Source organism: Babylonia areolata, chromosome 1, assembly GCF_041734735.1.
Source record: "Babylonia areolata isolate BAREFJ2019XMU chromosome 1, ASM4173473v1, whole genome shotgun sequence".
Lineage (NCBI taxonomy): Eukaryota > Metazoa > Mollusca > Gastropoda > Neogastropoda > Buccinidae > Babylonia > Babylonia areolata.
The window spans coordinates 93,772,586-93,794,058 of NC_134876.1; the positions used below are offsets into that span (position 1 = coordinate 93,772,586).

General features: G+C 45.3%; 1 protein-coding gene across 7 annotated transcripts in view; it reads right to left on the reverse strand.

Annotated features, from left to right (window-relative positions):
• Positions 1 to 11,379: 11,379 nt before the first annotated feature.
• LOC143289354 (retinoic acid receptor alpha-like) overlaps positions 11,380 to 21,473 on the reverse strand; it is a 118,358-nt gene continuing 108,264 nt past the window's right edge. For all 7 annotated transcript variants that reach the window (XM_076598351.1, XM_076598350.1, XM_076598353.1 and 4 more), the window contains 3 exons: positions 18,838 to 19,042; positions 16,089 to 16,247; positions 11,380 to 11,907 (listed from right to left, as the gene is read on the reverse strand). In XM_076598351.1, the coding sequence (XP_076454466.1) occupies positions 11,807 to 11,907; positions 16,089 to 16,247; positions 18,838 to 19,042 (465 nt within the window). In that variant the 3' untranslated portion in view covers positions 11,380 to 11,806. The remainder of the gene's footprint in view (positions 11,908 to 16,088; positions 16,248 to 18,837; positions 19,043 to 21,473) is intronic.

The window sequence follows — 21,473 nt, forward strand, 5'->3', positions numbered from 1 at the left end:
ACATAGCCCTCTCCCATCCAGTGACGACGTACGGTGGCCCCACTGCATGGCTGCCTGACACACAGTAGTCCATCATCATAAAATTTAATGACAGCCACGGGTCAAATAGTGTCATATTGAAAAGGAGTGGGTCTATCTTTTATAACTGCTTCAAAACTCAAGGACTGAGATAAACAGATCACCAAAAAACAAAACAAAAAAAAACAAAAAAACAACAAAACAACAAAACAAACAAACAAACAAAAAACCCCCGTAATAAATAAATGATGAATGTACAAGTCAGTCAAGCGGTAAACAAACAGACAGATAAATGAATGAATGAATGAAATGAATGAATGCTGGAATGAATAACTGATTAAACGAATAACTGATTAAATGAATAACTGATTAAATGAATAAATAAATAAATGATACATAACTATAGTTTTAGTTCAAGATCAAGATTGACCCACGGTCAAGAAATCTTTTCCGCTCCGGCGACTTTGCTGGAAAAGAAAAGTCAGAATCATTGACAGTAAAGCTGTGAAACTGGCTTTAGGGGTACCTGTACATACTGAGACGTCCGACGCCTATAAGCTTGCGGGTATTTTACCACTCGATGAAATCAGAAAATTAAATTCTGCTAAATACATAGTGAAATGTGCAGCAGTGGAATATTTTGAGGAATTGAATATTAGGTCTGATATTGATTTTTAAAAAGTGCACAAAATATTTTAAATCTACAAACCATTCGTACATATGTGTCAAATATTCTACATTTCTCAGACATTGATTTGCATAATATGGCACCTCGTGTACTGGTGCAAAGAACAGTTATTTCCAAGGAAAGTTATCAATTTGTGTTGTTGTCTCTACGACTTAACAAGAAATTTTGATAATTATAGCATATTGGTTTATGCAAGAATACTATATTAAATGAATATAGGGGTATGAAGCGATGATAAATCAGTAATGGTCGGGAAATGAAAATTGACGAAATAATGAAAGATGCCAAAATTGGTACTTGACATTATGATGTTGGAAGTTTGGTTGGATGGCATTGCAGAAGAAAAGTTGGTCAAATTTATCTGTGAGTTAGGGCGATCTCTGGGGGGATTATAGGCAGTACTTCTACTACTCCGCTCTTTGGAGGAATCTGTATTGTCTGTGTCATGCGTGCGGGTTACATTAACTCACTCAGTACGGCCAGTCCTCTCTTCTCCTCTACACAGACCCCTCGGATGTCCAGTGGGTGTCTGAATGACCCAATCTTTAGCTTCCGTCGTCAGAATTGTGGTATTCTTTGTCAACATTCACCTCTTCAGTATAAGAGCCTTCCACTTGCAATATTTTATGATGGTAATTGGGGTGAAACGCTGTTAACGTCGTCTCTTTCGCCGTTCGTATGGAGAGAGTTAAGTTAGGGGAAGGGACTGCGTAAGAAATGATGGGAGTGGTGCAAGGAAGGGTGGGTATGAGAGTAGGAGCATCATAGCGGGTGGGTCGGGGAAGGGGACATTTGAGGGGTGTTTGTGGGTGGTTGGGTAGGAACCTGCCAATACATTGCACAAATGCAACAAAGCAACTCATTATCTTACGTTTCAATCACGCTGCTCATCAACTACATATGTTTTTGCCTATAGTCTATATCCATTTATGCCACAGTCACGCACTGACAGTCACAAAATCAAACTCAATCTATAACCAACGGCTGGTACTGGTTAGTAATCGTCAACAGTAGTCACCAATGCTCACATACTGGTCCGGGGGCATTGTTGGACACCCGCTTCCCCATCCCCCTGTTTTTCTTTCACGACAATAAAACAACATGATGTGACGTACACTCGCACTATACTGGCTCAGACGACTGTTATCCATCAACACAACTTGGGCAGCAAGGGTGTGTGTGTGAGTGTGTGTGTGTGTGTGTGTGTGTGCGCGCGCGTGCGTGCGCGTGTGTGTGTGTGTGTGTGTGTGTGAGAGAGAGAGAGAGAGAGAGAGAGAGAGAGAGAGAGTGAAGAATAGATAGATGGATTCAGCATGTACATTTCCATGGTTCTTGGGGATGGTCAGAGGACGATGTACATTCTGACGTCGCCGAAAGGTACGTAATCTGATATAAAGCTGTGTACTGATTTGAAGTGGACAATGAAGTCTTTTTTGAGTGAACTGATTTGATTTTATACAGACATTGCAAAACAGTCATGGTCTTATATAATCAGTCCATATCATAGGAGCACGTGTGTGTGTGTGTGTGTGTGTGTGTGTGTGTGTGTGTGTGTGTGTGTGTGACCGTGTGTGTGTGTGTGTGTGTGTGTGTGTGTCACGGTGTGTGTGTGTGTGTGTGTGTGTGTGTGTGTGTGTGTGTGTGCAGTTCACCAACCTAACAGTCACACTGACAAAATACACATCAGAAATGCGCATTGTCACTGTACAGTATAGGCCTAATATAAAGGGTGACGGATGTTTGACAGGGAGAGAGAATTGACGCCAGTACCATATTGTCACAATAGTGCAGCAGACAACTTGCCGACAGGTTCGTGTCGGGAGAAATCTATATTTGGCGGGGACGTAATGTACGTGTGTGGCTGACTAACAGTGTGTGTGTGTGTGTGTGTGTGTGTTGGGTTGGGGCTGCCGGAAACCAGGAAGGAGTGCTTGGCGGACCCTTAACACGGGAAAATCCACTGAGTCGGACGCCAGTGGCAGGGTCAGATGTGCCTGTACACTGCACAAACAGAAATTCATGCTAAGGGGGAGTGGGACACATTTCTAATAAATCACAATTACCGGACCTGTCTTTAAAGCCACCGCCACATCAGCTGAATCGATTACGCTGTTATTCAGTCACTCATTGTGCAATAACCCCCCCCCCCCCCCCGCCCCCTCTCTCTCCATTTTATTTGTTTTGCACCATTTTTGTTCTGATCTGTACCTACTATGTCACTAGAGCTTTACAGCTAGTGAAATTAAACATTTCAGTGTTCAGTGTTCTCTCTCTCTTCAATTCTCTCTCTCTCTCTCTCTCCGACTCTCTCTCTCACACACACACTGACACACACAAACGTATACACACGCTCACTATCTGTCTCTCTCTCATCTACACCCCCACCCACCCACCCATACATGTGTATGTATAAAATAAATGGGACTGGATGCTTTCACAGGTTTTTCTGCCTGTGTTTTTCCCTGGCACTCGGTTGAAAGGAAACGAGAGCCTAGCCCTGTATTCTTTCATTAAAAGTTAGTTCTTTTAAAAATTCCGATTCATTAACCCCCTTCCCCCCAGCCCCCTCCCCCAAAAAACAAACAAACAAACAAAAACAACAACAACAACAACAACAACAAAAACCCAAAACAAACCATACAAAAATTCATACTGAACCACGAGTTTAAAGTATAGCCAGATGAGAACATATTTTGAAACAAAATAGGACTACACAGCGGACCTAAAGGCTTTGATTATACACGACGCCCAGTCTGCACATTCGCTCCATTCACATATAGAATAATCATAATCTATCTATTTATTCATTGTTTAATCAAATAATTGAACAGAGGCACATTACTATTGTATATCAGCTCAATAACCTCCGCCATGAAGGGAGACAACTTTCGGTAGCATGGCATTTAGCCACTTTGACATTATCCTCCGTTGCACTAAAGGAACACGCAAAAAACACAACACAATGGGGAAAAAAGCCAAAGTAAATTTACCACCCAAACACTCTATACAAAAAAACAAAAACAACAACAAAAACAACATAACTCAGTGAAATTAAGCTCGAAAACCATTATGATTTGATTCACGATTAAAAGCCATGATGTTTTCAAATCTGACATTTTTCTGTCTGTTTCTCTCCCTTTCATCTGGTTGGATTTACCTCTGTCATTCTATGTTATAACTCGGTGTTCGGTTGTCTGTATGTCCAGGCACGCGCACTTGTGTGTGTGTGTGTGTGTGTGTGTGTGTGTGTGTGTGCGCTCGCGCGAGTGAAACTTTAACAAATTTAGTTTTCTCTGGAAATACTTTGTTGGCTGCTGAACCCGTGGGCTGAACAGACGACTGCCATTTCCTTTGTACATGGGGTGAGTGATCTCATCATTGTGTTTGAAAAAAACATGCAAACAAGAAAAGACTGCCTCTTCTCTTTCACAATCGGACAATAATTATTACACACACACACACACACACACACACACACACACACAAAGACATACACACACGTCTGCATGGATAAGTCCAGGACTAGAAAAAAAAAAGATGTTTTTCCCAGCAAGGTCTGGAAATGTCTTGGAATTGTCGTAGTATCCTTCACCATATCTACAGTCTTAAAGAAGATTTTGCAAAAAAAAAAAAAAAAAAAAAAAAAGAAGAAGAAAAAAGAAAGAAACAAAAAAATAAAAATCGAAACAGGCAACCGAAGTGGCGTTGACGTACATCGAGATGTCTTGATTTGGATACGGACAGTAACTTTGTCCCCCTGGCCTCAGTTTCAGTTCAGTTTCACTTTCTCAAGGAGGCGTCACTGCGTTCGGACAAATCCATACACGCTACACCACATCTGTTGAGCAGATGCCTGACCAGCAGCATAACCCAACGCGCTTAGTCAGGCCTTGAGTGCATGCTTACATATTTGTGTACCTATGAAAGGGGATTTCATTTTACGTAATTTCGCCAGAGGACAACACTCTCGTTGCCATGGGTTCTTTTTCAGTGCGCCAAGTGCGTGCTGCACACGGGACCTCGGTTTATCGTCTCATCCGAAAGACTAGACGCTCAGTTTGATTTTCCAGTCAAACTTGGGAGAAAGGGCGAGAGCGGGATTCGAACCCACACCCTCACGGACTCTCTGTATTGGCAGCTGAGCGTCTTAACCATTCTGCCACCTTCCTCCGTTAAGGGAAGGTGCAGCTGCCCACTACCCCTGTTATAATGTTAGGACTTGTGCGTGATATCCCCCTCCCCCTCTCCAACCCACTCAGTTATATCGTACAAGGTGCAAGTTCTGTTTTGGGGCCGGCAGAGGGAGGGTACGGGGTTGGGGTGGGTGGGATTTATATCGTTCTCAGTGACGTGGGTAAGGGAGAGCAGGATGCACAATTTGTTCACATCGCCTTGACAGCGGGACTGCTCATTTTTTCATGAGCAGTGGTCGTCCTTGTGGTATTGGCGGGGGATGTGGTGGGGTGGGGTGGGGGAGTGGGTTGGAGAGGGGGAGGGGGATATCACGCACAAGTCCTAACATTATAACAGGGGTAGTGGGCAGCTGCACCGGCACGAATCATGTATGGACTAGCCTGCCCACCCCCACCCTTCCCATTTACTGACAGCGCCAATTTCATTTCAAAGTTGGCAAACGCAAGATTCCCCCCCCCCCCCCCCCCTGACACCTGCAGAGCTGTGGCAAGTGTTTGCTTTTTGTTGTTGTTGTTTGTTTGTTTGTTAGGGAACATGAATAACCTGGCTGTGTCAAAACTTATAGCTGTGCTTGTGGTCTGCCGGTATGTTAATTAATTTTCTGTGATGAAAAATCGATATGGAGCTGCCATTTCCCCCCAACAGGATCAGAAAAAAAGGTAAAGATCAGGTCACATGTCCTTTTACAAAGGGCATTTCGCGGTCTTGAAGTGATTGTGCAGCATTGAAAAAGTGTCTACAAAGCAAGACTGAAGACGAGTGGAATATCTAAATGGACCACAAAACAAACCGTGAAGGTCCAGCTCGCGGTGAAAACGAAGGGAAGTGTCGGATGTGTGGGGAGTGGGGGGTGGGGGTGGGGGTCTCCTAGAAATCAGAATACAAGAAAGTATTGAGTAGTGAAAATCTGGGAAAAAACACACAAAAAAAACCACAAAAAAGAAACAACCCCCCCCCCCAAAAAAAAAACAAAACAACAACAACAAAAAAAAAACAACAACAACAAACAAACCTTTGAGCTGAAGAGAGTGCGTGCGCCTTTCTTTGAAGAGAGGAGGGTTAAGGGAGCGTGCGTGTAGAATAATGTGTGGGAAAGCAGAGTGGATATAATATTGCTCATGAGGCTGTCTATAGATCCTTCTGTCCAGCCTTTCCCAGCCTTTCTCACACTCTTGTCACCCACTTGAACACCCATGCATACATTAACCAACGATTTTCAGACAACACACTTATTGAATGGTGTTTATTCTTCTTTTTTTTTTTAAACCACTGAATACACCCATATCAGTCGCGGTATTTTCAAGGAATAACAACAAATTTCCAGAACACATACAATCTTACATGAAATCTCGTGCACATACATATAGTTTCTTTACATGTATACACCACTGAGCTGAATTGGACAGCTCTGTGAAATGCATGTCAATACAGTTTTCCTGAATGCACATTCATAATCAAATCTCATGTTCATATATGTATATATAGATATATATATATATCATGACAAAGCAGACATGTTTGAACACACCTGTTACGTGGACACACACATTCGTCCGGCAGCAAATGACAGCTGACATGTTGATGAGTTGAAACTGTCAGCCGGAGAAGTCTGCCCTATTTCCTGCCTTTCTACTGGACATGAAGGTTTGGAATCCCCCCAGCCCCCTCCTCCTGTAACCCATTCTGTCCCTGACTGAAAGAGGTTCGCACCAAGTGCTGACTGGCGTGAGGTTTGGACGTCACATGTCCGATCCCATAGCCCCCCCCCACCCCCCCCAACCCGGCCACCCTCCCACCACACACGCACGCCCTCTCTTCACTCTGTCTCCCGGACTGGAAGAATTCTGTCCTCATTCATTAATTGAGCTGGTTTGGACACCACATAATCTCCATGCCATTCAGTCCCTCCCTGACTGGTATAAATAACACCCGCAAATAACTCAGTAACACCTGACTGGTATAAATGACACCCGCAAATAACTCAGTAACAAGGTAATCTCCCTTTCGCTTCCCAGCCCTGGCAAGACAGTCCTTGAGGCAGATCCTGTCATGGCCAACATGACAACAGTGATGAATGGAATACATTTTTTCCAAGGTCGTGCCACCAAGCAGCGTAACAAGTCAAGTACAAATTAAATGATACACAGAATATTTAAACAACAACAACAACAAACACACACAAAAACAGCAAACAGGAAGAAAATGGAGTTTGAATAGAGGACATAAAGACCTGCGGTCACTATGGTACAAGTCACACAAACACACACACATGTAACAAACACTGTCACACACAAGCCCACACAAAAGTTCCACACTGATGGTGTATCAGTTGTTAACTTTCACAGCCAGAGACCAATGCAGTCTTAAAAAAAACAAAAAAACATCCAGTAACACAGCTGCACTGCCACAAATGCACTCTTAGAACTACATCGTCATGACACCTGTCACAAACCTTCAAGTGGACATGTGTCACATAGTATTTTCTGCAGTGTGCATGTCTGTTTGCAAAGAGTGTGTAAAGTCATCTATTTTGATATTTCTCCATCTAGTCTGGTGAGTTTTGTACATTTTAAGCTCTCTAAAAAAACAACAACAAAAAAAACAAAAACAAAATAATAAGGCTGGATATGCATTTTGTTATTTTTTCATATACAAGCTGATGACTTTTGTATATTTCAAGTGTTCTATGTGAAAAAAAAAAATCAAAAAACAAGAAAGCAAAAAGAAACCCTGCTGAATATGAATTCATCACAAGAGCTCTTGGTGAGAAAAAGTGCTGAATAAGTGTTTGTTATAATTTATTATGAACTCATGTGTGAGAAAATGTGAGGGATTACCATTATTAGAAAGTGAAAGTCTCAAAACCATGACGTCAAAAAGAGTCTGAACACTATACTGACATAGAAACTTACAATCATAGAGCTAGCCACATGGCATAAAACAGGTGATGTCAAAACGTTATAATGTCATAAATGTATTGTTATTGAGCCACACAATCACAGAACTCCGATGTCTCATGGATGGACTGTTACAGATATCATGAAGCTACTTTGTAACTTGACGACAATGTCAGGAATCATAATGCAAGACTACAACGTAATAACAGAAATGCAATATCATCTATTGCCATACACAACACTGTCATAATTTGGCAGAAAAATACATAACTGTCACAGTCTGTGAACTCAAAGAACCTTTTATCTTTTGTCTCTTGCACTCATACTGCATTGAACATACACAGCACACTCTTTAGAACATGACCTTTCATGAAAACGCACAATAACTCCAGTAACAGTATAGTACAGCCATAAAGTCACGGTCATAAAATTACAATCAGAAAAGCAAATAATCAAAGAATTCTGTTGAAACAACAGTTAAAGGTCAGCGTATTCACACACAAAAATACACAGTAAACATTATGCAGTCACAAAACTACACTCTACACATATCCAGACTTAACACTGTCATAATCTATGCAGTCACACAGCCACTGTCCAGATTCTCAATTAAGAAAATGATACCATCTAAAATATTTTTTTTTAAAACACAAAAAAACGGATATGGTCACAATCAATAAATTACCATGTACTCATCCAATAACATTTCCACAAATCCACATAGTACGACACAACTACTCAGAATAACCTGGAATACAGCAAAAGAAATGTCGAGTCAATCAGCTCCTTTCAGAGAGAAGATACACAATGATACACTTATAATTAATTACAGACAGCAGCAGAACGAAATGACAGGTGAGCTGGGCGCGTCCAGGTCAGAGATTCAAATCACTACAGATGAGAGCACTGAACCAGTGTGCAGTGCTGTGCAGAGTTCTGATTACATGTCTACCCATCCCTCACCGGGTATGGCAACAGCCAACGCTGGTCACGCTGGCCTCTGAACTTGTCAACAAGTCAGCAGTACCCCCCCAGCATAGTTCTACCTTGACCACACAATATGTTGCCTCTCGTTTCCCAAACCGTGAATGACTATGTTTTAACTGACTGGATGGAAAACAGTCAGGTATAATCAAGACCATATGAACTCACTCCTGCCCCTAGGTGTGTGTGGACTTTCCTACTTGCCGACACTGAAATTTGCCAACACAGCTGGCACAGACAATTTCCCTGTGAAATCAATATGTAAACATCCTTATTAGTTTACAGTGAAAGTAATTTAGATATCAACTTCTAAATTTGTTTACATATACTGCATACTTTGATTGCAAAACCAACATGGAGATCCTTATTGGTTTACATGGAACTTTGATTACAAAATCAACAAGTGCATCCTTACTGATTTACAATTATATCTGCTTACAAAACCGACAAATCATTTGTTCGTGTTTTAAGTATCAAGTGAAGTGACAAAGTCTGTGTGTTTCTGCGAGTCTGGTAGAACTGTATGCACTGGTTTATCACAAAGAGAATGCAAGAGAGATTATGCAGGGAGGCACAGCCACAATGAAGACAAGATCGTTAACATGTGTAGACAAGCGGGCACCGAAAGCACAATCTCAGCAAACGCAGGGTAGGTCCAACCAGACTGTTCCTGCGACACGGGGATAAGCGATAACCTCACCGAGACCTGCTGGAAAACAATGAAGCAATGAGTCAGCAGTAGCTAGCTAACAGTTATTATTATGATCAGTATCGCACCGAGCACTTCATCAAAACAACTTGTTCCATTCGTCAGCAGTTGGTCGATCTCCACTCACACACACACGCACAATGTCAGTTCCAATAAATTAACTCCTTTGACATCATTCGTCAACCAACCAAAAAGCTGCCTCGTTTAAAAAAAAAAAAAAAAGAAAAAAAAAAAGAGAGATGGCCTCTGTTTATACAGCTTTCAAACTTGACACACTGAGCATGAATTCACCGTCGTGAGAAGAAAACCGGTTTAGAACTGAACGAACACTGACAGTCAGAGAAGGGAGCCGTGCACATGGCCGACAGCAGGGACAGTTCTGGACCCTCGCTCTGACCCTGTCTTCTGGTCCTGCCTGCCCTGCCCCGCAACCTGTGCCGACACGGGTCAGCCAAGAATCCGACACCTGCCTTCTCATCCTCTCCCGTCCCCTCCTCCAACGTCTCAATCTCCCTCCTCCAACGTCCCAATCTCCCTCCTCCAATGTCTCAATCTCCCTCCTCCAACATCTCAACCTCCCTCCCCCAATGTCCCAATCTCCCTCCTACAACGTCCCAATCTCCCTCCTCCAACATCTCAACCTCCCTCCCCCAATGTCCCAATCTCCCTCCTCCAACATCCCAATCTCCCTCCTCCAACATCTCAACCTCCCTCCCTTAATGTCCCAATCTCCCTCCTCCAACGTCTCGATCTCCCTCCTACAACGTCTCAATCTCCCTCCTCCAATGTCCCAATCTCCCTCCTCCAACGTCCCAATCTCCCTCCTCCAACATTTCAATCTCCTCTTGGTTTCTGCAATGGCTGTGGGCCAGTCATTTACACTCTATTAGTATCCAATATTTCGACATAATATACAAAACACTGAAATAAGTTTTAAAAGAAACACACACAAAAGAAAAAAACAACAACTAAACAAACAAATTTACATGCAAATTCAAAGTTGGCATCAACACACAGTCTGAGACATTCTCAATGAAATCGTATCAGAAGACAAAATGTACATGTTGGGCGTTTAAAGCCATCAAGCCAATCAACGTGTGTGAGCAGGTGAGTCGAACTGAACTGTTTCAGTGGGATCAGCAGTGTTCATAAAGTTGTCACCAGTCCACATCTGGTGACCTCATTACGACACAAGCATAACCCAAAGATGTGAGAACGACCAAAAACAGATAAATTTGGAGATAAATATATATATATATATATATATATATATCGGTGTGTGTGTGTGTGTGAAGGGGGGAGAGACAGAGAGAAAGCACAAGTAAACGAAAATCTGTGTACACGATGTGTTAATTCAACCCAACCCCACTGTTTCCTAGCGTCAACAGCCACACCACAACCCGGACTTGTCCACAGTATGTGAACAGCCTTGGAGACAATGACAACTGAGTGACGATTTGTACAACACCATGTACATGAATGACGATTTTATGTACAGCACGTGCACTGTCTGTGTGTGTCTCTCTCCCACACTTTGACGACACGCTCAGAGCTGTCCCCACTCAACAGGCAGGCCAGGAGATCAGCTGATGTGGCTCGCTGGAGATGACACAGCGCCTGGTTTCGGTCAGCCTGCCGTCAACATGAAGCTCCCATCCCGGGAACGCACACTACAAGCTCAAGGCCGTCACGGAGCATGTCTGCTGGGGGAAGTGGGGGCAATCAGGAGGGGGAGGGGCGGGGTGTCAGCCTGGATGTTTGAGTAACTCGGAGTAATCAGGATTCCCCTGTAATGGTCTGTCATCAGCCATGTCCGCTGCAGTCTGCTGCCTCCATGGAGTTGCGTGTGGTGATGGCTTGTTCACCGTTCTGTACAAGCTGTTTCTTTGTGTGTGTGTGTGACTGCTGAAAGCCACAGCGGGACGAACGGGTGCAGCCATAGACAGACGATCACATTCAAATATCTATGATTGTGTAGATCACTGTAAATGGCTAAGAGATAAAGGCCAGGAATCTGAGGATGTAGATGTCAGTCTGAATGGCAGAGGAACAAGAGTCGTGCCAAAAAGAGGGGCTGAGTCGGTGAGCTGGTTACAGTAAAATGACGAGTGAGCAGTTTGCAAATTTCTGACAGAACACAACGTGGTCTGGCAACTACACATGTAACCACTCAGCCAACTGGTGAGCAAGAAGGGCAGGTGTGAGCAGAGGGAGGGGTGCAGGTGTTCTAGGGAGGTCTAGGTCTGGACTGGAGAGTAGCGGGTGTGGTAGGGTCAGGGGGAGAGGGTGAAGGCGGGGGTCTAGAGGTGTCCTGTGTCAAGGGATGCACACATTCTCCTGTCGGTCAAGCATCTCAATCACCAGGGGCGGCAACTCCCCAGGGACTTTTAGCCTCAGATGTAACACACGTTCCGCACCTGTAGGACAAAACAGGCACATGAGTACAAGAATAAACTGATGGTCATATACAAACAAAAGTACAGCAGGTGTTAAGTTAGGCATGCATTCAAACACATACGCACATACCAAGCATATTAAAATGCATACTCTCTTAAACATATGGCACACATGGCCAATACATGGTTGTTGATTGTGCTATTTTCTTTTAATCACCTAGTGTTGATTAAAGAAAGAGGACACTGCTTCAAGTATGAAGGTATTGGCAAAACAGCTAGTTTTATTCCTAATAACTAGTGGAGTAACGATCAGCACTCCTATATCAATATGAGAGGAAATCAATGAATAAAATGAACTGTTTCTAGCAGCTGATTTAATGTGGAGCATCTTAATGAATGTAGATATGAAGTGGTAAGACAGACATGGTAGTCCCCACAAAACGGACTTGTCTGTGGGCGCGTCACACTGGGGAGTGATGCCAGCAGCACAGTGCAGGAGCTCCTTCATGCAGAAGACACACACGTTTCCCCACCAGGTCTCATGCCAACTGAGGAGACCTGTCCTCTGAGACACGGGCTGATGGTTCAACAAACTGAAAACTGCGGGGTGTGTCCACCACAACGCTGAACATTACAACTGTCATGAGTGCTGAAACAGAAGTTTGTTTGCTGCTGATTGTTGGATCCTGTGCTGCCTGGGAGTCTGTTTTTGCTCCTCGACCTAGCTCTCATTAATTAACACTGGGTGTGTGAATGTATGGAATGTCTGGTTTTCTATACAGAGAGTGTAATTTTATATGCCATAATGGTTTTCCGCATTCAGCTTGCTTTTGTATGGAATATCGTTTTGTTCTTGTTTAAACATGAATCTGTTTTATCTACACAGACAGTGTCATTTTATGGAATATCATTCTAATTTTTGGTACAGAGTGTATCGTTTTATGGAATATCATTTTGGATTTATTTACAGAGCGTGTCAATGTATGGAGTATCATTTTGCTTTACAAAACATAGCTCTGTCATTTCCTGGAATATCATTCTACTTTTCCATACACAGCATGTGGTATTCCATACCATTCGGGTTTTCTAACCCCATGCAAAATGACACAGTGAATCGTCCAGACGCCTTAATACCCCATTCCTGCTACTGCGAATATGATGAGCCAACCAAAGTCCAATCTCTCGCAAACCAAGAACTGTTTTTTGTCGAGCACAAACAAAATACATACACACTCAAAACAGGGGGGTATGAAACAGGAGAATGCATTCCTGATTGTAGGGATCTACAATCTGTTGGGTTACTAGACAGATGGTGTTTTTATGTTGTCGTGGTTTGTTCGGTTGGGGCACAAGTGAACATAGTCCACCATTTTTGCTTTTGCACACACGATTGTGCGTCAGACTTCATGAAGTTAAATTCCAGTCACCCAACTGGCCCCTTATCAGCCTCATTCATTCACTCACCCCCTATCTGCACATCCCCATTTAAACACAAGCTGAGACGCTGTGAACTAAAACACAGCTAAAACGCATACACATCTGCACAAGTTCTTCGGCTGCTTGTTTCTGTACCAGACGCTACGCGGGCAGAAAAAATAAGAACAAAACAAAACAAACAGTAAAGAAACAATATGAGACTGAAGAGAGTTGGTCAAGTCATAAAACCACAGCCACGTTTACATTCTCGTTTGAAAAAACGGGCTGAATATTTTTTGACATCAAGTTAATTATGTGAAATGGTGTGCGAGTAGTCGCGCGTGCACTGTGTGTGTGTGCAACTCTGTGTGTGTGTGCTGTGTGTGTGTGTGTGTGTGTGAATGTGTTGTGTGCGTGTGATTTAATCAGGAACGATTGGTGACTGTGTGTAGATTTGTACCTACCAGGTACAAGGTACATGTACCTATAAGTTACGCAGCAAAGAGTGTCTTCCTCAGGGCTGCCTGCTCCCGCACCAGACGCCATGCAGGGAGAGAAATAAAGAAGGAACAAAACTGAACAGGCGGCAGAATTTACTATGTGGTGGTGTGAGAGTACTCGCATATGTGTGTGTGTGTGTGTGTGTGTGTGCGTGCGTTTGTCTCTATATGTGTCTCTATATCCGCGCGCATAACACGTGTGATTTAATCGGGAACGAGTGGTGACTGTCTCTAGATATGTAACTAAGAGGTACATGCACCTATGAGGTACGCAGCAAGTTTACGCCTGCCTCCGGCAGATAAGAATTTCCCCAGCTACGCAGCTGAAAAGTATACACGTCTACACACATTGTCGACTGAGCTGCCTGCTCCCGCACCAGACGCCATGCAGGGAGAGAAATAAAGAAGAAAAGGAATAAACCTGAACAGTCACTGAAGAGGGATGGTCAAGTCATTAAACACGTCTCTGTTCTCGTTTGAAACAACTTGAAGTCTGAATATCTTTGACGGCAAGTTTATTGTGTGAAGTGGTGTGAGAGTAACAGCGCGGTGTGTGTGTGTGTGTGTGTGTGTGTGTGTGTACACATCCCATCCTGGCGCGCGTGCGTGTGTGTATGCGTGTGTGTGTGTGTGTGTGTGTGCGTGCGTGTGTGTGTGTGCGTGCGTGTGTGTGTGTGTGTGTGTGTGTATGTGTGTGTGTGTGCGTGCGTGTGTGTGTGTGCGCGCGCGCGCATCACTCAGTGTAATTGGGAACGCGTGATGACTGTGTGTGGATACGTACCCATGAAATACACGTAGCTATGACACGGTCAAGTTATCACACATACACCCGCGCAAACACACACCACGTGCTTGTACCGCCTACTTTACCTGGGGGCAAGTTGATGGGGTGGGGGGGGGGGGGGCGATTAGCAGCAATGGTTCGGGAGTTGCGTGCCTTCAAGGTCTTAATAAAAAAAAAACCCCCCAAAAAACATCCACACTACTCACTGTGCTGTGTCAGAAACATATCATATGTCGTTTCATCGTAACTTTGAAGGCAACTTTACTTAAACCCTGTTTAACGGGGCACCCACATTCCTTGCTCACATCCATCTCTCACAGCCACGCCCCCCCCTCCTCCCGCCCTCCTCACACCACATCTACCCCCCCACCCCTCCCCCATCTATCTCTTCCTTCCCGACCTCTCATGTCTATCTTCTGTGCCGCTTTCTCCCTCCCCCCCCCCCCCCTACAGCCCCAACACTTTCTATCTTTTCCTTAACAACCAACCCCCCCACCCACAACACCACTGTTGTTTTTCCGCCTCACAAACCTCCCCTCCCTTCCCCTCCTCCACACCTTGCCCCCATACACCCACCCACAGCGCTTTCTCTTTCACCTCACAAGCCATCCTCATTATACATTCTTTTCCCGCTGATAACCCTCCCCCCCCCCGCCCCCTCCAGACCACCACCTTCCCACCCATCCACCCCTCCTCCGGCGGTCCGTCAAAATACCCGCAGGCACGGGAACACGCGCGCACAGGTTAGAGCGCTGTGAATCAAAGTTTTTATTTCACAAACTTCTGTGTGTGTGTGTGTGTGTGTGTGAGAGAGAGAGAGAGAGAGAGAGAGAGACGAGAAAAGAGAGAGAGGGGAAGGGGGGAAGGGAAGGAGAAAGGAGAGAGAGAGGGGGGAGAGAGAGGGGGGGAAGGAGAAAGGAGAGAGAGAGAGAGGAGAGAGAGAGGGCAAGGGGGGGAATGAGAGAGAGAGAGAGAGAGAGGAGAGAGAGAGGAGGGAAGGAGGGAGAGAGAGAGAGAGAGAGGAGAGAGAGAGGGCAAGGGGGGAGGGAATGAGAGAGAGAGAGGAGAGAGAGAGGGAGAGAGAGAGAGGAGAGAGAGGGCAAGGGGGGGGAATGAGAGAGAGAGAGAGGAGAGAGAGAGAGGGAGAGAGAGAGAGGAGAGAGAGAGGGCAAGGGGGGAGGGAATGAGAGAGAGAGAGGAGAGAGAGAGAGAGAGAGAGAGAGAGAGAGAGAGAGAGAGAGAGAGAGGAGAGAGAGAGAGAGAACGATTGTGTGTTAACACCTTGCAGTCACTGCGTTCCTGTACGGAGATCCACGTGAGTGACACATGAGGACGGAAATGATATCGATCACATTTAACCCGTCTCCTGCAGCTGACGTCTTGCAGCCCTTTATCTAAACAGATCGGATGGCGACGACTACACCACAAGTCTCCGTGTTTCCCCCCCCCCCACCCACCGCCCCCCGCCCCACCCACTCCCACCCCTTCCAATCACCACCCACCTTTGACGCTGATGCTGCGGAGGTCCGTGAGCTTCATGAGCATCTTGGCGAAGACGTTGGGCTGGTCGGGCCTGCGGGAGCGGACGTAGTGCTTGAGAGCCTCCAGCAGCGGCTCCTGCATCTGCTCGATCTTCTCCACATCCTCCAAGCCCGAGCGGTCTGCGGGCACACAGTGCAACAACGCACTTCATCCGCCTGCATCGTCATCTTCACTGACTCTCTCACCATCTACACATCCCACTTTCTCCGTTGATCATCATCGCCTTCACTCAAAGAAGCGAAAGCGCTTTGAGCTTGGTCTCCAAGCAAGGGGAGGCGGTATATCAGTATCCATATCATCCCCATTATCATCATCTTTCCCATTGATCATCATCGCCTTCACTCAAAGAAGCGAAAGCGCTTTGAGCTTGGTCTCCAACCGAGGGGAGGCGGTATATAAGTATCCATATCATCACCATTGATCATCATCACCTTCACTGACTCGCACCATCTAATCATCCCCCTTTACCACTGATCATCAGCACCTTCACTGACACTACCTTCACACTCCACCTCTTTACCACTGACCATCATCACGTTCACTAACTCACACGCTCAACTCACCCCCCCCCCTTTACCATTGATTATCACCTACACTGACTACACCCTTAACTCACCCCCCACCCCCTTCTCATTGATCATCATCACTTCACTGACTCACCCTCTGCTCACCCCCCCCCCTCTTTACCATTGATCATCACCTACACTGACTACACCCTTTACTCACCCCCCCCCCCCCTTTACCATTGATCATCACCTACACTGACAACACCCTCTACTCACCCCCCCCCCTTCCACTGATCATCATCACTTCACTGACTCACCCTCTCACCCCCCCTCTCTTTACCACTGATCATACCCTACACTGACTACACCCTTTACTCACCCCCACGCCCCCCCCCCCCCTTTACCATTGATCATCACCTACACTGACTACACCCTTTACTCACCCCCCCCCTTCCCCCCTCCCACTGATCATCATCACTTCACTGACTCACCCTCTGCTCACCCCCCCCCCCCCTTTACCATTGATTATGACCTACACTGACTACACCCTTTACTCACCCCCCCCCCCCTTCCGCCCTCCCACTGATCATCATCACTTCACTGACTCACCCTCTGCTCACCTCCAAACTCCCCATCCCACCCCTCTTTACCAGTGACCATCACCAACCAGACACTTCAGCTACCTCTAACCTGGCATAACATTCTGTCTTGTATCGTAATCTTTGACTCCATGTTACAAGAATACAACAGATTTCTCCGCAAGAAAATCGGGGGAGAGCATGTCGTTGCAGTGCAGCGACACCTTTTTTTCTGCCTTCTGCATTCAGGTGTATTTGTTTTCATATCAAAGTGGATTTTTAACAGAATTCTGCCAGGGACAATGCTTCTGTTGACGCGTGTTCTTTCACTTGCGTGACGTTTTATCGTCTCATCCGAATGATTAATGTCCAGACCACCACTCAAAGTCTAGTGAAGGAGGGGAAAAACATAGGCAAATGCGTGCGTTCTGAATGCCTCGCTTCCAAAGAGGATGCGTTACCACTACTTAATCTTCTTCTTTTTTTTTCTTTTTTTTTTTTATATCACAACAGATTTCTCTGTGTGAAATTTGGGCTGCTCTCCCCAGAGAGAGCGCGTCACTACACTACAGCGCCACCCATTTTTGTGTATTTTTTCCTGCGTGCAGTTTTATTTGTTTTTCCTACTGAAGTGGGTTTTTCTACAGAATTTTGCCAGGAACAACCCTTTTGTTGACGTGGGTTCTTTTACGTGCGCTAAGTGCATGCTGCACACGGGATCTCAGTTTATCGTCTCATCCGAATGACCAGCGTCCAGACCACCACTCAAGGTCTAGTGGAGGGGGAGAAAATATCGGCGGCTGAGCCGTGATTCGAACCAGCGCGCTCAGATTCTCTCGCTTCCTAAGCGGACGCGTTACCTCTAGGCCATCACTCCACATTCAGTGATATTGGTATCAGTTTGCCACAAAGTTAATAACAGCTGAGTTGTAAGTTCTATACCCACCACGTCGTGACCGGCTTTATATGATCCACCTCCACTGACGAGACAGACACAAAAATAGGTATAGTAGACTTAACCCAACTGATGAGACTGACACAAGACGCCAGTTAACAGCGCCTGGTGGGTAATAGGAGATAATTTTTCCGATTTCCCATGTCAACATATGTACAGACCTGCTTGTGCCTGAACCCCCTTCGTGTGCATACGCACGCAGAAGATCAAATACGCACGTAAAACATCCTGTAATCCATGTCAGCGTTCAGTGGATTGCGGAAACAAGAAAATACCCAGCATGCACACTCCCGAAAACGGAGTATGGCTGCCTTCCTGGCGGAGTAAATAAACAAAATGGCCATGTACATAAAATATTACATGTGTGTGTGTGTGTGTGTGTGTGCGCGCGCGCGCGCACGCGCGCGAATGAAATCTGATTAAATGACACAGTTGAACGAATGATGAGCGCCCAATGGCAGCTGGCTCTTCCCACAGGTAGGCGGGCAGCCTGTTGTGCAAAATGACTCCGTGATTGTATAAAGTGCTACGTATGAGCTTGGTCTGCGCCCGATGATATAGGCGCTATATAAGTATCCCTATCATTCATTCACCAAAAAAACAACAACAAAGGTACGAGGGACGGACACAAGAAGAGAGGCAAGGCAGTGAGGGTGGAGACTGGACGAACCTCCACTGATGAGGCAGACGCCGGCCAGCATGGCGAACTCGGTCTGGTCGCAGCGAAGCCCGTGCAGGGAGCGCGCCAGGCTGAAGATGGTGGAGGTGAGGGGGCCGAACCCCCCCTGCTCCACCTCCTCCTGCCGCAGCCACGTGCCGTCAGCAAAGTGCACCATGTCCCGCTCCACGCTGTACCGCTCACAGATCCGTAAGATCTGGAAACAAACACACACACACACACACACTTTTTATTGGTCGGACACCCAATGACACAGGCTGGACATTGGTCACTCGGCCAACAGCACTGTGCGAGCGGCGATCCTCGCTCGCGGGCAGCCCATCGCGAAGTCTTCCCTTGTTATACAAAGTTTCAGTTTCAGTTTCAGTTTCACTTTCTCAAGGAGGCGTCACTGCGTTCGGACAAATCCATACACGCTACACCACATCTGTTGAGCAGATGCCTGACCAGCAGCATAACCCAACGCGCTTAGTCAGGCCTTGAGTGCATGCTTACACATTTGTGTACCTATGAAAGTGGATTTCATTTTACGTAATTTCGCCAGAGGACAACACTCTCGTTGCCATGGGTTCTTTTTCAGTGCGCCAAGTGCGTGCTGCACACGGGACCTCGGTTTATCGTCTCATCCGAAAGACTAGACGCTCAGTTTGATTTTCCAGTCAAACTTAGGAGAAAGGGCGAGAGCGGGATTCAAACCCACACCCTCACGGACTCTCTGTATTGGCAGCTGAGCGTCTTAACCATTCTGCCACCTTGTTATACAAAGCTCGGTAGAAGAGAGAGTATTGCAAATACCCATATGTGTAAGCCATTGCACAATAGTGCAGAAATTATAATTTTATATCGTTACACTTTAAGTTTTTTCAATTATTAGTCATGCTCTGAGACGGACAGAGAGGAAGAGAGCGAGAGGGAGGGAGAGAGAGGGACAAAGAGAGAGGGTAAGAGAGGGAAAGAGACAGCGGGGCAGAGAAGGGCAGAGATGGATACAGAGAGGGAGAGAGGGAGGGAGAGAGAGAGAGAGAGGGAGCGAAAGGATAGAGAGAGGGAGACAGAAGACAGAGGGACACACACACACACACACACACACACACACACACACACGCACGCACGCACACACACAGAATGACAATCAAAATGTCAACTGTTTTATTTAGGTTTAATCGGATAAGCTTAAAACTATTTTACACCATGCCCAAACAACAAAAAAGATAAATAAAAAAGTCAACACATACACGTTAAGACAACTTTTAGTGACGAGAGAGAGAGAGAGAGAGAGAGAGAGAGAGAGAGACAGAGAGAGAGAGAGAGACAGAGACTAAGAAAAAGAGCGACTGAAAGAGCGAGAGCGAGAGAGAGAGTTTGGCAAATCACTGACAAAGGCTTAATTAATTTGCCATGCCTGTTGGTACTAATTAAACAAATCATTCAAATGACAGCCAAAAAAAAAAAAAAAAAAAAAAAAGTATGAACTTAAGAAAAAAAAGACAACATGACATCTGCATTGTGTTTGCAGTCGGAATAAAAGAATTCATGAGTCTAATGACGTTTACAAAAAAAAAAAAAAAAAAAAAAAAAAAAAAATTGCATGTGAAACAAAGTAACATACAGGGTTCGCAAAAAAGCAAAGGACCACATGGGAACTTGCACTTTTCTTCTTGGGGACATGGTGACATGGATATCAATTTGGCAAACAGCCAGTGTAGTGAGCACCCCTCATTACTGGAGGTGCTTTTCTGTACTTCTCCTCCCACTGGAAAACCACAACTATCGTCTAGCATAAACTACCGACGGGCGCAATAGCCGAGTGGTTAAAGCGTTGGACTTTCAATCTGAGGGTCCCGGATTCGAATCTCGGTGACGGCGCCTCGTGGGTGAAGGGTGGAGATTTTTCCGATCTCCCAGGTCAACATATGTGCAGACCTGCTAGTGCTTGTACCCCCTTCGTGTGTATACGCAAGCAGAATATCAAATACGCACGTTAAAGATCATGTGTCAGCGTTCGGTGGGCTATGGAAACAAGAACATACCCAGCATGCACATCCCCGAAAACGGAGTATGGCTGCCTACGTGGCGGGGTAAAAACGGTCATGCACGTAAAAGCCCGCTCGTGTACATACGAGTAAACGTGGGAGTTGCAGCCCACGAACGACGAAGAAGAAGAGGAGGAGTCTATAAACTACCGAATAACTGTAAACTGTTGGCTGAAAGATTCTTTTTAACGCATTTTCAAACCTGTCATGGCGCACGTGCTCCTGAAGCAGCCGCTTATGTATTCATTTAGAAAATAGTGGTTGACTATATTATATAATTATGTCGCTTGTTGAATAATTTCTCGATTTTTTTTTCAACATTTTATGTAAACAAGTACCCACTTGCTTTTATAAAGTGGTCCTTAATAATTTAAGACAGTAGGCCGCGAAAACAACTTCACAATGTCAATGCTCATTTGGAATATAGCTCAGACCAGACAACAGAGTAATCATTAAAGACAAATCTGAACACAAATCATTTCACTGTTTTCAGTTATACCAATGTGTGATAACTATTTGACGCGTTGGTCACGATATTCTTATCCGTCTGGTTCACACACTCGGGACGACAGTCTTTTCTTCCAGAGGGTTGAT